This window comes from Salmo salar, chromosome ssa06, assembly GCF_905237065.1.
Source record: "Salmo salar chromosome ssa06, Ssal_v3.1, whole genome shotgun sequence".
In the NCBI taxonomy this organism is placed as follows: domain Eukaryota; kingdom Metazoa; phylum Chordata; class Actinopteri; order Salmoniformes; family Salmonidae; genus Salmo; species Salmo salar.
Genome location: NC_059447.1, coordinates 49,447,174 through 49,461,648, shown reverse-complemented (window position 1 = coordinate 49,461,648; position 14,475 = coordinate 49,447,174). Strand labels below are relative to the sequence as shown.

General features: G+C 42.9%; 1 protein-coding gene across 1 annotated transcript in view; it reads right to left on the bottom strand.

Moving 5' to 3' along the window:
- Positions 1 to 14,475, bottom strand: part of LOC106607585 (ezrin) — a 63,908-nt gene that overhangs the window by 18,415 nt on the left and 31,018 nt on the right. The window contains exons 4-8 of the mRNA XM_014204663.2: positions 8,096 to 8,191; positions 2,856 to 2,978; positions 2,634 to 2,785; positions 2,125 to 2,208; positions 1,669 to 1,815 (exon numbers count right to left, since the gene is read on the bottom strand). Of these exons, the coding sequence (XP_014060138.2) occupies positions 1,669 to 1,815; positions 2,125 to 2,208; positions 2,634 to 2,785; positions 2,856 to 2,978; positions 8,096 to 8,191 (602 nt within the window). The remainder of the gene's footprint in view (positions 1 to 1,668; positions 1,816 to 2,124; positions 2,209 to 2,633; positions 2,786 to 2,855; positions 2,979 to 8,095; positions 8,192 to 14,475) is intronic.

Below are 14,475 nucleotides of genomic sequence, written 5' to 3'. Positions count from 1 at the left end.
TTCTCAAGAGATATTCATCTATAAATGTTAGATTGACAATATACATTTAAAAAATCGTTATAGTATAGTAATTTAGGGAAATGTAGCATTGTTTACCGGGACGCTTTTGAGGGGAAATTATGTAGTCAACGTCAGACAGAGATGTAAAATGCTGTTTTTATATATAAATATGACCTTTATTGAACAAAAGAATGCATGCATTGTATAACATGATGTCCTAGGGGTGCCATCTGATGAAGTTTGTAAAAGGTTAGTGCTGCATTTAGCTGTTTTTTGATTATATGTGATGCAAGTGGTTGGTCGGAAAATGGCTATGAAGCTGCTTTTTACGATGGACTCATCTAATATAATCTAATGATTTGCTTTTCCTGTAAAACCTTTTTGAAATCGGACGACGTGGGTCGATTCAGGAGAGGTGTATCTATAAAAAAAAAAAAAAAAAAAAAATTAAAAAATTTTTTTTTTTTTAATTATGATTTTTTTTTTTAATGCTAATTGGCGATATGATTTTTCGCTGGATTTTGATCCCGCTAACGGGATCAGATGCTGAAGAGGTTAATTGAGTTTGTCTGGCCCGATAGAGCCAATGGAGTAGTCGCAAAAGTGTCAACTGCAAACCCAGCCCATCTTGAAACGAAACAACTATTGAAACCTGGTCTGATGTCACTCAACCAGTGTTGCTGCCAGTTGGTCAGTGACCCCTGGGCAATCGACTATATAGGGAACACTTATATTACGTCTTAATCTACTTTAACCCAGTAATTTAACTGACTGGGAACAAGTATTTACCAAATAATTATGCAGTTACCGCTTGTGTCGCGTGAGTAATCTGATCAAATCTGTATCTTTATCTTGAGCTTTAGCAAAGTATTTGGTGAAGCGCAGACTCGCATAACAACCTTGGGTACGACAGAACAGTAAAAGCTCATCAAAAGGGGAGAGACAGTTGAAGGGAAGAGCGCTGTGGTAAGAATGTTCTTCGTTGGTACTGATTAACTAAAGATGTGGGTTAACCTGGACGGAAGTCCATTGGAATGAGGCTACAATGTCTGAAACAGAACTGTAACGAAGGCCGGAAAACAACCCGGTATCGTTGTCAAGCAGAACAAGAATGGGTAGATGGACTACATGAATTTAAACCTGGGCTCAAATAGTATTTTAAATCTGTCAAATACTTTAGCTGTGTTTGATTGAGCCTGGCTCAATGGAAGTCATGGATAAGTGTCAGTGGCACCCCAGGCAGCAGCAATCAAATACTATTTGAACACAGTTTTGCATGACTTGACCCTCTAGTGCAGTCTCAATCCTCGTCCTGGACACCCAAAGGTATGCATTTTTGTTTTTGCCCCAGCACCAACACACTTGATTCAAGTAATCAACTCATCATCAAACCTTTGATTATTTGAATAAGTGTGTTAGTGCTAGGGGAAAAACTCAAATGTGCACCCCTTTGGGTCCCCAGGACCAGGATTGAGAAACACTGCACTAGTTAATAGAGTGAGGGAACCTGGGTGGTGTCAAGTAGGGAGAAAATATTTTGAAACAGAAACAGGGAGGGACTACCTGGACTTGTCCAATAAGAAATGCTTATTTAAAATGGTTATTTGCTAAATGTTTTTTTTGCTACAGTGTGACCTACTGAACACAACCCTGAAGGCTATTTCTTACTTGTCTTCTTTCTCATAGATGTTGAGTCCAAGGGCGTCCACACCCAGCCACAGCTCGGTTCCCTTCTTGTTTTTGATGTCAAAGTAGTTGACTCCGTACATCTCCAAGTCCTGGGCGATCTTCAGGTACTCCAGCATGGCATCCTCTCTGCAGGATCAGACATGGAGAAATAAAGGAATGGTATGGGATTTGGAATTAGATTTTTTTTATTATTGTGTCCTTGTGTAAGGTACTGTGGTGTGTTGTATTATTGTACTGCATCATGTATCGTATGTATGTGTATGAATGAACCCAGGGAGATAAGACCTGATCAACTAATAGGCATCTTCATAAATTAATATAAATAAAAACTAAACTGATTGCTAGCTGAGGTAGAGCAAATCAGGGGAACCTGTTTTATTATGAAAGCGACACCAACATACAGACTCATACAAACCAACACAGAGAGGAACTCACTTGAGCATTCCACGGTGTTCCTCGTGCCACACCTGGATCCTCTCCTCCCACTGCTCCCTGGACAACTTGTGCTGCTCCAGAACACTGGGAGAGGGAGAGAATGAGGGAGGGCAGAAAGGAAGAACAATAGAGGAAGAATAGAAGAGTTGGCAAAAAGAGAGGAGGTACAATGAAGAAAGGGTACTCATGTTATGATCAATATTGGATTTGTCATGGCATGTATTTCTTCTGGTCTATGCGAACACAAAACGTGATCCTGTTCCTGTCAATCACAGCAATACTGTCAGCTATTGTCTGGACTCCTGGCTAAGTTCCAATGTCTATACTAGCATACCACTTAGAATGCATGGCCCCAATACATTGCTGCATATGAAGAAAGTAGAGTGCTTCATGCTAGAGTAGCTATTAGAAAAAAGCTCTTGGTTGTTTCCTAAATGGCACCATATTCCCTATGTAGTGCACTACTTTTGACCAGGGCCCATAGGGACTAGGAGTGGACTGGTGCTTACCGCTGGGGCAGCAGGCGGTCTGAGGTGAGGTAGCCGGGCCGGTGGAGGTCCCGGGTGAAGTCTCCGAACTTGGCCTGGACGGAGTAGGAGGCCAGCAGTACGGCGGTCTCTGGGGGGCAGTAGACCTCGTCGCTCAGGATGCCATCCTTCACCTGGACACACAAAAAAAACGTACGTGTACACGTGTACGTGTGCGCGTGTGTGTGTGTGCGTGCGTGTTACCTGCAGGAAAAACAGCTTCTGGGTGATGTCCTGGATCAGCTCCTCAGAAACGTCCTCGGGGAAGAACTTGGCGCGGAACTTGAACTGCAGCGGGTTCTCCTTCTTCACATCCTGGGACGACACCTGGGTTGGAGAGAGAGGATTCATTCATTCAAAACTGCACGTGAAGTGTTCCAAAAACACGTTTTCACATGATTTTAGTGAAATAGGGTGCCATTTGGGCTAACCAGTTTCATGAGGATTGGATTGGATAAACATTATTGTACCCGAGGAGTTAAATTGTCTTTGATGCACAGTGCTGCATAAAAAAATGCACTGTCATATTCCTCTGTAAAAGAGGATGTATAAAATGCATGGGCTGATAAATTTGTTTATTTACTGACTTTGGCCTCTTCCTCTGTGTTCGCTCCAAAACAGGAACCAAAATGTCTTAGGGTGAATGGGAAGCAAATGTGGCGGGGGAATGTGTGCTGAAAGAGCTACTGTATAGTAGAGCTGCGCAGAGTCAGCACACAGCTCACTGCACTCCAACTGGCCTCTATCTCACGCCCTTATTTATTAGGAATGGACCACTGGATTTAAAGCCAAATCTTGACCCAGGATTTATAAAAAACTATAGGCCTATATCGAATCTTCCATTCCTCTCAAAATTTAGAAAAAGCTGTTGCGCAGCAACTCACTGCCTTCCTGAAGACAAACAATGTACACGAAACGCTTCAGTCTGGTTTTAGACCCCATCATAGCACTGAGACTGCACTTGTGAAGGTGGTAAATTACCTTTTACTGACGTCAGACCGAGGTTCTGCGTCTGTCCTCGTGCTCCTAGATCTTAGTGCTGCTTTTGATACCATCGATCACCACATTCTTTTGGAGAGATTGGAAACCCAAATTGGTCTACATGGACAAGTTCTGGCCTGGTTTAGGTCTTATCTGTCAGAAAGATATCAGTTTGTCTCTGTGAATGGTTTGTCCTCTGACAAATCAACTGTAAATTTCGGTGTTCCTCAAGGTTCCGTTTTAGGACCACTATTGTTTTCACTATATATTTTACCTCTTGGGGATGTCATTCGAAAACATAATGTTAAATTTCACTGCTATGCGGATGACACACAGCTGTACATTTCAATGAAACATGGTGAAGCCCCAAAATTGCCCTCGCTAGAAGCCTGTGTCTCAGACATAAGGAAGTGGATGGCTGCAAACTTTCTACTCTTAAACTCGGACAAAACAGAGATGCTTGTTCTAGGTCCCAAGAAACAAAGAGATCTTCTGTTGAATCTGACAATTAATCTGGATGGTTGTACAGTCGTCTCAAATAAAACTGCGAAGGACCTCGGCGTTACGCTGGACCCTGATCTCTCTTTTGAAGAACATATCAAGCCTGTTTCAAGGACAGCTTTTTTCCATCTACGTAACATTGCAAAAATCAGAAACTTTCTGTCCAAAAATGACGCAGAAAAATTAATCTATGCCTTTGTTACTTCTAGGTTGGACTACTGCAATGCTCTACTTTCTGGCTACCCGGATAAAGCACTAAATAAACTTCAGTTAGTGCTAAATACGGCTGCTAGAATCCTGACTAGAACCAAAACATTTGATCATATTACTCCAGTGCTAGCCTCCCTACACTGGCTTCCTGTTAAGGCAAGGGCTGATTTCAAGGTTTTACTGCTAACCTATAAAGCATTACATGGGCTTGCTCCTACCCATCTTTCCGATTTGGTCCTGCCGTACATACCTACACATACGCTACGGTCACAAGACGCGGGCCTCCTAATTGTTCCTAGAATTTCTAAGCAAACAGCTGGAGGCAGGGCTTTCTCCTATAGAGCTCCATTTTTATGGAATAGTCTGCCTATCCATGTGAGAGACGCAGACTCAGTCTCAACTTTTAAGTCTTTACTGAAGACATATCTCATCAGTAGGTCCTATGATTAAGTGTAGTCTGGCCCAGGAGTGTGAAGGTGAACGGAAAGGCTGGAGCAACGAACCGCCCTTGCTGTCCCTGCCTGGCCGGTTTCCCCACTTTCCACTGGGATTCTCTGCCTCTACCCCTATTACGGGGGCTGAGTCACTGGCTTACTGGTGTTCTTCGTCACTTGAGTCACTGACGTGGTCTTCCTGTCTGGGTTGGCGCCCCCCCTTGGGCTGTGCCGTGGCGGAGATCTTTGTGGGCTATACTCAGCCTTGTCCCGGGATGGTATGTTGGTGGTTGAAGATATCCCTCCAGTGGTGTGGAGGCTGTGCTTTGGCAAAGTGGGTGGGGTTATATCCTACCTGTTTGGCCCTGTCTGGGGGTTTCATCGGATGGGGCCACAGTGTCTCCTGACCCCTTCTGTCTCAGCCTCCAGTATTTATGCTGCAGTAGTTTTATGTGTCGGGGGGCTAGTTTAGTCTGTCACATCTGGAGTATTTCTCTTGTCTTTTCCGGTGTCCTGTGTGAATTTAAATATGCTCTTTCTTTCTCTTTCTTTCTCTCTCTCGGAGGACCTGAGCCCTAGGACCATGCCTCAGGACTACCTGGCTTGATGACTCCTTGCTGTCCCCAGTTCACATGGCCGTGCTGCTGCTCCAGTTCCAACTGTTCTGCCTGCAGATATGGAACCCTGACCTATTCACCGGACGTGCTACCTGTCCCAGACCTGCTGTTTTCAACTCTCTAGAGACAGCAGGAGCGGTAGAGATACTCTCAAAGATCGGCTATGAAAAAGCCAACTGACACTTACTCTTGTGTTACTAACTTGTTGCACCCTCGACAACTACTATGATTATTATTATTTGACAATGCTGGTCATTTATGAACATTTGAACATCTAGGCCATGTGCTGTTATAATCTCCATCCGGCACAGCCAGAAGAGGACTGGCCACCCCTTATAGCCTGGTTCCTCTCTAGGTTTCTTCCTAGGTTTTGGGCTTTCTAGGGAGTTTTTCCTAGCCACCGTGCTTCTACACCTGCATTGCTTGCTGTTTGGGGTTTTGGGCTGGGTTTCTGTACAGCACTTTGTGATATCAGCTGATGTAAGAAGGGCTATATAAATACATTTGATTTGGGTTGTCAGTACACTATAATATTCTACTTCAAACGTCCTAGTGAAACCACAACCGGCCTAACACCTTTCACTGTAAACGAAGTATTTACTATACTACCCTTATGTCACTACGTATACACTCATGCTAATAGTCTAGCTCCTCACATTGTTAATACTGCAAGAAGAAACAGTTTATTAGCCACGCAATATAAACCAGCCCTACCCAAATACTGCAAGTAAGGTGAAGTTGGTGGGTTTGTGAGACCTCCATGACGTGATACCCACAGCCATTACATACAGTACATACCAGTACGTGTCTACAGTCATGGCCAAAAGTTTTGAGAATGACACAAATATTAATTTTCAAAGTCTGCTGCCTCATTTTGTATGATGGCAATTTGCATATACTCCAGAATGTTATGAAGAGTGATCTGATGAATTGCAAAGTCCCTCTTCGCCATGCACTAAACTGAATCTCCCAAAAAACATTTCCACTGCATTTCAGCCCTGCCACAAAAAGGACAGCTGACATCATGTCAGTGATTCTCTCATTAACACAGGTGTGAGTGTTGACAAGGACAAGGCTGGAGATCACTCTGTCATGCTGATTGAGTTCGAATAACAGAATGGGCGCTTCAAAAGGAGGGTGGTGCTTGGAATCATTGTTCTTCCTCTATCAACCATGGTTACCTGCAAGGAAACACGTGCCGTCATCATTGCATTGCACAAAAAAGGCTTCACAGGCAAGTTGAGAAGATTGCACCCAAATCAACTTTTTATCAGATCATCAAGAACTTCAAGGAGAGCGGTTCAATTGTTGTGAAGAAGGCTTCAGGGTGCCCAAGAAAGTCCAGCAAGCGCCAGGACCGTCTCTTAAAGTTGATTCAGCTGCAGGATCGGGGCACCACCAGTACAGAGCTTGGTCAGGAATGGCAGCAGGCAGGTGTGAGTGCATCTGCACGCACAGTGAGGCGAAGACTTTTGAAGGATGGCCTGGTGTCAAGAAGGGCAGCAAAGAAGCCACTTCTCTCCAGGAAAAACATCAGGGTCCGACTGATATTCTGCAAAAGGTACAGGAATTGGACTGCTGAGGATTGGGGTAAAGTCATTTTCTCTGATGAATTCCCATTCCGATTGTTTGGGGCATCCGGAAAAAAACTTGTCTGGAGAAGACAAGGTGAGCGCTACCATCAGTCCATCAGTCCTGCGTCACCATCAGTCCTGCGTCATGCCAACAGTAAAGCATCCTGAGACCATTCATGTGTGGGGTAGCTTCTCAGCCAAGGGAGTGGGCTCACTCACAATTTTGAGTTAATTGACAGCATGACAGGGCGGATTGCAGAAGTCTTGAAAAAGAAGGGTCAACACTGCAAATATTGACTCTTTGCATCAACTTCATGTAATTGTCCATAAAAGCCTTTGACGCTTATGAAATGCTTGTAATTATCCTTCAGTATTCCATAGTAACATCTGACAAAAATATCTAAAGATACTGAGGCAGCAGACTTGTGAAAATGTATATTTGTGTCATTCTCCAAACTTCTGGCCACGACTGTATATACAGCTCTGGTGAGAACCATTGACGCATTTGGAAATTCTGCACATCTAAACAGGCACATCTACATTCCACCGAAACAGGTGGTTGTGCTTCAACTATACTGTCGATACATACTGCATTGGGTACACAGCACTCGCTCCCCCAGAGAAGAAGTATCTTATCTAGTCACTGAGAGTTCACAGCTGATTACGGGAACCTCAGGGGGCTGGATTTCTGCGTCCCAAATGGCACCCTATTCCCTATTTAGTGCACTACGTTTCACCAGAGCGCCATGGGGCTCATCGTTTTTTTGGGGGGGCCATAATAACAACTACAATCCCATAAAAAAATGACAATTAACTGAAAAGGGACTGAAATGAAGGGAGATTAACAAGTAGCAACTGGCCTGCACAGGAAGTAGGAGTGAGAGAGGGTGCCCATAATGCAGTGAGTGAGTGGTTACTAATTGACTGAGTGAGTGGTAGGCAAATATAGTGTGGAGTGATTTGACCTGCCTCTCTAAAGAATGTATGGCCCATTTGGTTTTGTTTACTGTAGAATGGTATTGCAAAAGAATATGCGATTTAAGAATTAATACAGTGGAAAAAGGTTTGAGAATTCCTGAGCAGATATCAACAAATATTTGTTAAAGGTACTATTAGATTAACCTTACCTTTTTGTCAAGCTTCAGCCAGGTAAGGTATCCTTTGCCGTCCATATACTGAAGGCCAAAGTACCAGACTTCCCTCAAGCCAATGGTCTTTACCACCTGTGGATGGCAAAGAAAGTAAATAAAAGTAAATTAACTCTTTTTCTGACAAACTGTACACAAGCCACAAAAAAATTAAAATATACCACAACGGCAGAATCCTTGAAATGTGTGAATTTAAAATCGTGTATCGATGTCATTGAAAGTTTGTGAAAAATGTAGGATTCTGGCCTAATTGAATGAACTCAATAAGTGCCTTCAGCAAGTATTCATACCCCTTGACGTATTACACACTTTGTTGTGTTACAGCCTGAATTCAAAATGGATTCAATGTTTTTCACCCATTTACACACAACATCCCATAATGACAAAGTGAAAACATGTTTTTTGAAATGTTTACAAATTTATTGAAAATTAAATACAGAAATCTTATTTAGATACAGTGCCAGTCAAAAGTTGACACCTACTCATTCCAGGGTTTTTCTTTATTTTTACTATTTTCTACAATGTTGAATAATAGAAGACAACAAACCTATGAAATAACACATATGGAATCATGCAGTAACCAAAAAAAAGTGTTAAACAAATCAAAATATATTTTATAGACATACAGAGGCCCATTATCAGCAACCATCACTCCTGTGGTACAAAGGCACGTTGTGTTAGCTAATCCAAGTTTATCATTTTAAAAAGGCTAATTGATCATTAGAAAACCCTTTTACAATTATGTTAGCACAGTGGAAAACTGATGTTCTGATTAAAGAAGCTATAAAAACTGCCTTCTTTAGACTAGTTGAGTATCTGGAGCATCAGCATTTGTGGGTTCAATTACAGGCTCAAAATGGCTAGAAACAAAGACCTTTCTTCTGAAACTCATCAGTCTATTCTTGTTCTGAGAAATTAAGGCTATTCCATGCGAAATTGCCAAGAAACTGAAGATCTCGTACAACGCTGTGTACTACTCCCTTCACAGAACAGCGCAAACTGTCTCTAACCAGAATAGAAAGAGTGGGAGGCCCTGAGCAAGAGGACAAGTACATTAGTGTCTAGTTTGAGAAACAGACGCCTCACAAGTCCTCAATAGGCAGCTTCATTAAATAGTACCCAAAAAAAAACGTCAATAGTGAAGAGGCGACTCGGATGCTGGCCTTCTAGGCAGAGTTGCAAAGAAAAAGCCACATCTCAGACTGGCCAATAAAAACAAAAAGATTAAGATGGGCAAAGGAACACAGACACTGGACAGAGGAACTCTTCTAATGATCAATTAGTCTTTTAAAATGATAAACTTGGATTAGCTAACACAACGTGCCATTGGAACACAGGAGTGACGTTGCTGATAATGGGCCCGAGTAAACCAGTTAACCCACTGTTCCCTGGGCGCCGAAGACGTGGATGTCGATTATGGCAGCTCCCTAAAGACATTTCAACTTTTCGTTTTTTTATTAATTTGTAAACATTTCCAGAAACATAATTCCACCTTGACATTATGGTGTATTGTGTGTAGGACAGTAAGACAAACTCTCAATTGAATACATTTTTAAATTCAGTCTGTTACAAAACAAAAATATGTGGAAAATTCAAGGAGTGTGAATATTTTGAAGGCACTATATATTTCCTCTATATATATTCAAACCTCTAATTTACACAACTGTCACGCAGCAGTAATGTACACATTCGAGAACATCTTGGAACACAGAACTGGCTTTTATCACCAAAACACATTATTTCTCTCAGAGATGAGGTAACATTCGGGACAGTAATCAACCGAAACCACTCAAACCATCATTCATTCACACCGTAAAAAACAATGGTCATCTGTATGAAATAAACTACATTGTACCACCAGGGCTGCATGACCACCAGCAGAGTACATCATCTTGTATAAACAGGCTTTTGAGCCCAGTGGCATTAATGTCGGCATGGCCGGGAGCGCCGATCGTTAATGGCATACTCAGGTACCAAGCTTAAATCTGGGCAGGCCTCATAGGATTACATCTTTCCCAGACCCGGACCTACGGTCCCAGATCCATTTGTACTGTCTTGCCAACTCCTATTGGTCCAATGCACATTAATACATCACCCAAACACTTCCTGTTTCCGGTCACAACTTGCAGACTTGTTTACGCTGCTGTGCGTTTTTGTTGCCGATCTTACTTTGATACCTGACGGTTTTTTACTTTTTCATTACCGTATATTTTTACTTTTTCCCTCACTCAACTTTTTTCCTCACTCAACTTTTTTCATTCATCCCCGGAGGTTTTATCTGGACATGGTTCGTCAGGACTTCAAACAGCCGAAGCTAAGTAACATTAACATGATGCCTTCTAATTGCAGTCGTTGTATTTATAATATACAGGAGAACGATCGCCTTACGGCAAGGATAGCTGTGCTGCAAGCCCAGCTTCAGACGCGATCGTTAGGCAAGGGTAATTTCAGTGTAGGAAAGGATGAAACAGCGTCTGTGCCACCAGTAAGTACAGATAGTAACGTTAGTATAAACCCCCTCGCACGGTCCCCGCAGCCGGACATCTTTCTCATGGCTTCTGGAGGGAAACGCTGTAGGAATGCTCAACCGGTGTCGCTTATTCAGCCGACAGAAACTTTCAACCGGTTCTCCCCATTAAGCGAGTCGGAGTCGGAGGCCGAGACTTCTCTGGTCTCTACTCCTCCCGTTGTGGGGTCTGAGACGCCGACGGCTCCCACCATTAGCTCTGACAAATTGAAAACCCTAGTCATTGGCGACTCCATTACCCGCAGTATTAGACTTAAAACTAATCATCCAGCGATCATACACTGTTTACCAGGGGGCAGGGCTACCGACGTTAAGGCTAATCTAAAGACGGTGCTGGCTAAAGCTAAAACTGGCGAGTGTAGAGAGTATAGAGATATTGTTATCCACGTCGGCACCAACGATGTTAGGATGAAACAGTCAGAGGTCACCAAGCGCAACATAGCTTCAGCGTGTAAATCAGCTAGAAAGATGTGTCGGCATCGATTAATTGTCTCTGGCCCCCTCCCAGTTAGGGGGAGTGATGAGCTCTACAGCAGAGTCTCACAACTCAATCGCTGGTTGAAAACTGTTTTCTGCCCCTCCCAAAAGATAGAATTTGTAGATAATTGGCCCTCTTTCTGGGACTCACCCACAAACAGGACCAAGCCTGGCCTGTTGAGGAGTGACGGACTCCATCCTAGCTGGAGGGGTGCTCTCATCTTATCTACGAACATAGACAGGGCTCTAACTCCTCTAGCTCCACAATGAAATAGGGTGCAGGCCAGGCAGCAGGCTGTTAGCCAGCCTGCCAGCTTAGTGGAGTCTGCCACTAGCACAGTCAGTGTAGTCAGCTCAGCTTCCCCCATTGAGACCGTGTCTGTGCCTCGATCTAGGTTGGGCAAAATTAAAAATGGCGGTGTTCGCTTTAGCAATCTCACTAGTATAAAGACCTCCTCCATTCCTGCCATTATTGAAAGAGATTGTGATACCTCACATCTCAAAATTGGGTTACTTAATGTTAGATCCCTCACTTCCAAGGCAGTTATAGTCAATGAACTAATCACTGATAATAATCTTGATGTGATTGGCCTGACTGAAACATGGCTTAAGCCTGATGAATTTACTGTGTTAAATGAGGCCTCACCCCCAGGTTACATTAGTGACCATACCCCCCGTGCATCCGGCAAAGGCGGAGGTGTTGCTAACATTTACGATAGCAAATTTCAATTTACAAAAAAAAAACAACAATGACGTTTTCGTCTTTTGAGCTTCTAGTCATGAAATCTATGCAGCCTACTCACTCACTTTTTATAGCTACTGTTTATAGGCCTCCTGGGCCATATGCAGTGTTCCTCACTGAGTTCCCTGAATTCCTATCGGATCTTGTAGTCACAGCAGATAATATTCTAATTTTTGGTGACTTTAACATTCACATGGAAAAGTCCACAGACCCACTCCAAAAGGCTTTCGGAGCCATCATCGACTCAGTGGGTTTTGTCCAACATGTCTCTGGACCTACTCACTGCCACAGTCATACTCTGGACCTAGTTTTGTCCCATGGAATAAATGTTGTGGATCTAAATGTTTTTCCTCATAATCCTGGACTATCGGACCACCATTTTATTACGTTTGCAATTGCAACAAATAATCTGCTCAGACCCCAACCAAGGAGCATTAAAAGTCGTGCTATAAATTCTCAGACAACCCAAAGATTCCTTGATGCCCTTCCAGACTGCCTCTGCCTACCCAAGGACGTCAGAGGACAAAAATCAGTTAACCACCTAACCGAGGAACTCAATTTAACCTTGCGCAATACCCTAGATGCAGTTGCACCCCTAAAAACTAAAAACATCTGTCATAAGAAACTAGCTCCCTGGTATACAGAAAATACACGAGCTCTGAAGCAAGCTTCCAGAAAATTGGAACGGAAATGGCGCCACACCAAACTGGAAGTCTTCCGACTAGCTTGGAAAGACAGTACCGTGCAGTATCGAAGAGCCCTTACTGCTGCTCGATCATCCTATTTTTCCAACTTAATTGAGGAAAATAAGAACAATCCGAAATTTCTTTTTGATACTGTCGCAAAGCTAACTAAAAAGCAGCCTTCGCAAATGGAGGATGGCTTTCACTTCAGCAGTAATAAATTTATGAACTTCTTTGAGGAAAAGATCATGATCATTAGAAAGCAAATTACAGACTCCTCTTTAAATCTGGGTATTCCTCCAAAGCTCCATTGTCCTGAGTCTGCACAACTCTGCCAGGACCTAGGATCAAGGGAGATACTAAAGTGTTTTAGTACTATATCTCTTGACGCAATGATGAAAATAATCATGGCCTCCAAACCCTCAAGCTGCATACTGGACCCTATTCCAACTAAACTACTGAAAGAGCTGCTTCCTGTGCTTGGCCCTCCTATGTTGAACATAATAAACGGCTCTCTATCCACCGGATGTGTACCAAGCTCACTAAAAGTGGCAGTAATAAAGCCTCTCTTGAAAAAGCCGAATCTTGATCCAGAAATTATAAAAAACTATCGGCCTATATCGAATCTTCCATTCCTCTCCAAAATTTTAGAAAAAGCTGTTGCACAGCAACTGACTGCCTTCCTGAAGACAAACAATGTATACGAAACGCTTCAGTCTGGTTTTAGACCCCATCATAGCACTGAGACTGCACTTGTGAAGGTGGTAAATGACCTTTTAATGACGTCAGACCGAGGCTCTGCATCTGTCCTCGTGCTCCTAGATCTTAGTGCCGCTTTTGATACCATCGATCACCACATTCTTTTGGAGAGATTGGAAACCCAAATTGGTCTACATGGACAAGTTCTGGCCTGGTTTAGATCTTATCTGTCGGAAAGATATCAGTTTGTCTCTGTGAATGGTTTGTCCTCTGACAAATCAATTGTAAATTTCGGTGTTCCTCAAGGTTCCGTTTTAGGACCACTATTGTTTTCACTATATATTTTACCTCTTGGGGATGTCATTCGAAAACATAATGTTAAATTTCACTGCTATGCAGACGACACACAGCTGTACATTTCAATGAAACATGGTGAAGCCCCAAAATTGCCCTCGCTAGAAGCCTGTGTTTCAGACATAAAGAAGTGGATGGCTGCAAACTTTCTACTTTTAAACTCGGACAAAACAGAGATGCTTGTTCTAGGTCCCAAGAAACAAAGAGATCTTCTGTTGAATCTGACAATTAATCTGGATGGTTGTACAGTCGTCTCAAATAAAACTGTGAAGGACCTCGGCGTTACTCTGGACCCTGATCTCTCTTTTGAAGAACATATCAAGACTGTTTCAAGGACAGCTTTTTTCCATCTACGTAACATTGCAAAAATCAGAAATTTTCTGTCCAAAAATGACGCAGAAAAATTAATCCATGCTTTTGTTACTTCTAGGCTGGACTACTGCAATGCTCTACTTTCCGGCTACCCGGATAAAGCACTAAATAAACTTCAGTTAGTGCTAAATACGGCTGCTAGAATCCTGACTAGAACCAAAAAATTTGATCATATTACTCCAGTGTTAGCCTCCCTACACTGGCTTCCTGTTAAGGCAAGGGCTGATTTCAAGGTTTTACTGCTAACCTACAAAGCATTACATGGGCTTGCTCCTACCTATCTTTCCGATTTGGTCCTGCCGTACATACCTACACGTACGCTACGGTCACAAGACGCAGGCCTCCTAATTGTCCCTAGAATTTCTAAGCAAACGGCTGGAGGTAGGGCTTTCTCCTATAGAGCTCCATTTTTATGGAATGGTCTGCCTACCAATGTGAGAGACGCAGACTCAGTCTCAACCTTTAAGTCTTTACTGAAGACTTATCTCTTCAGTAGGTCCTATGA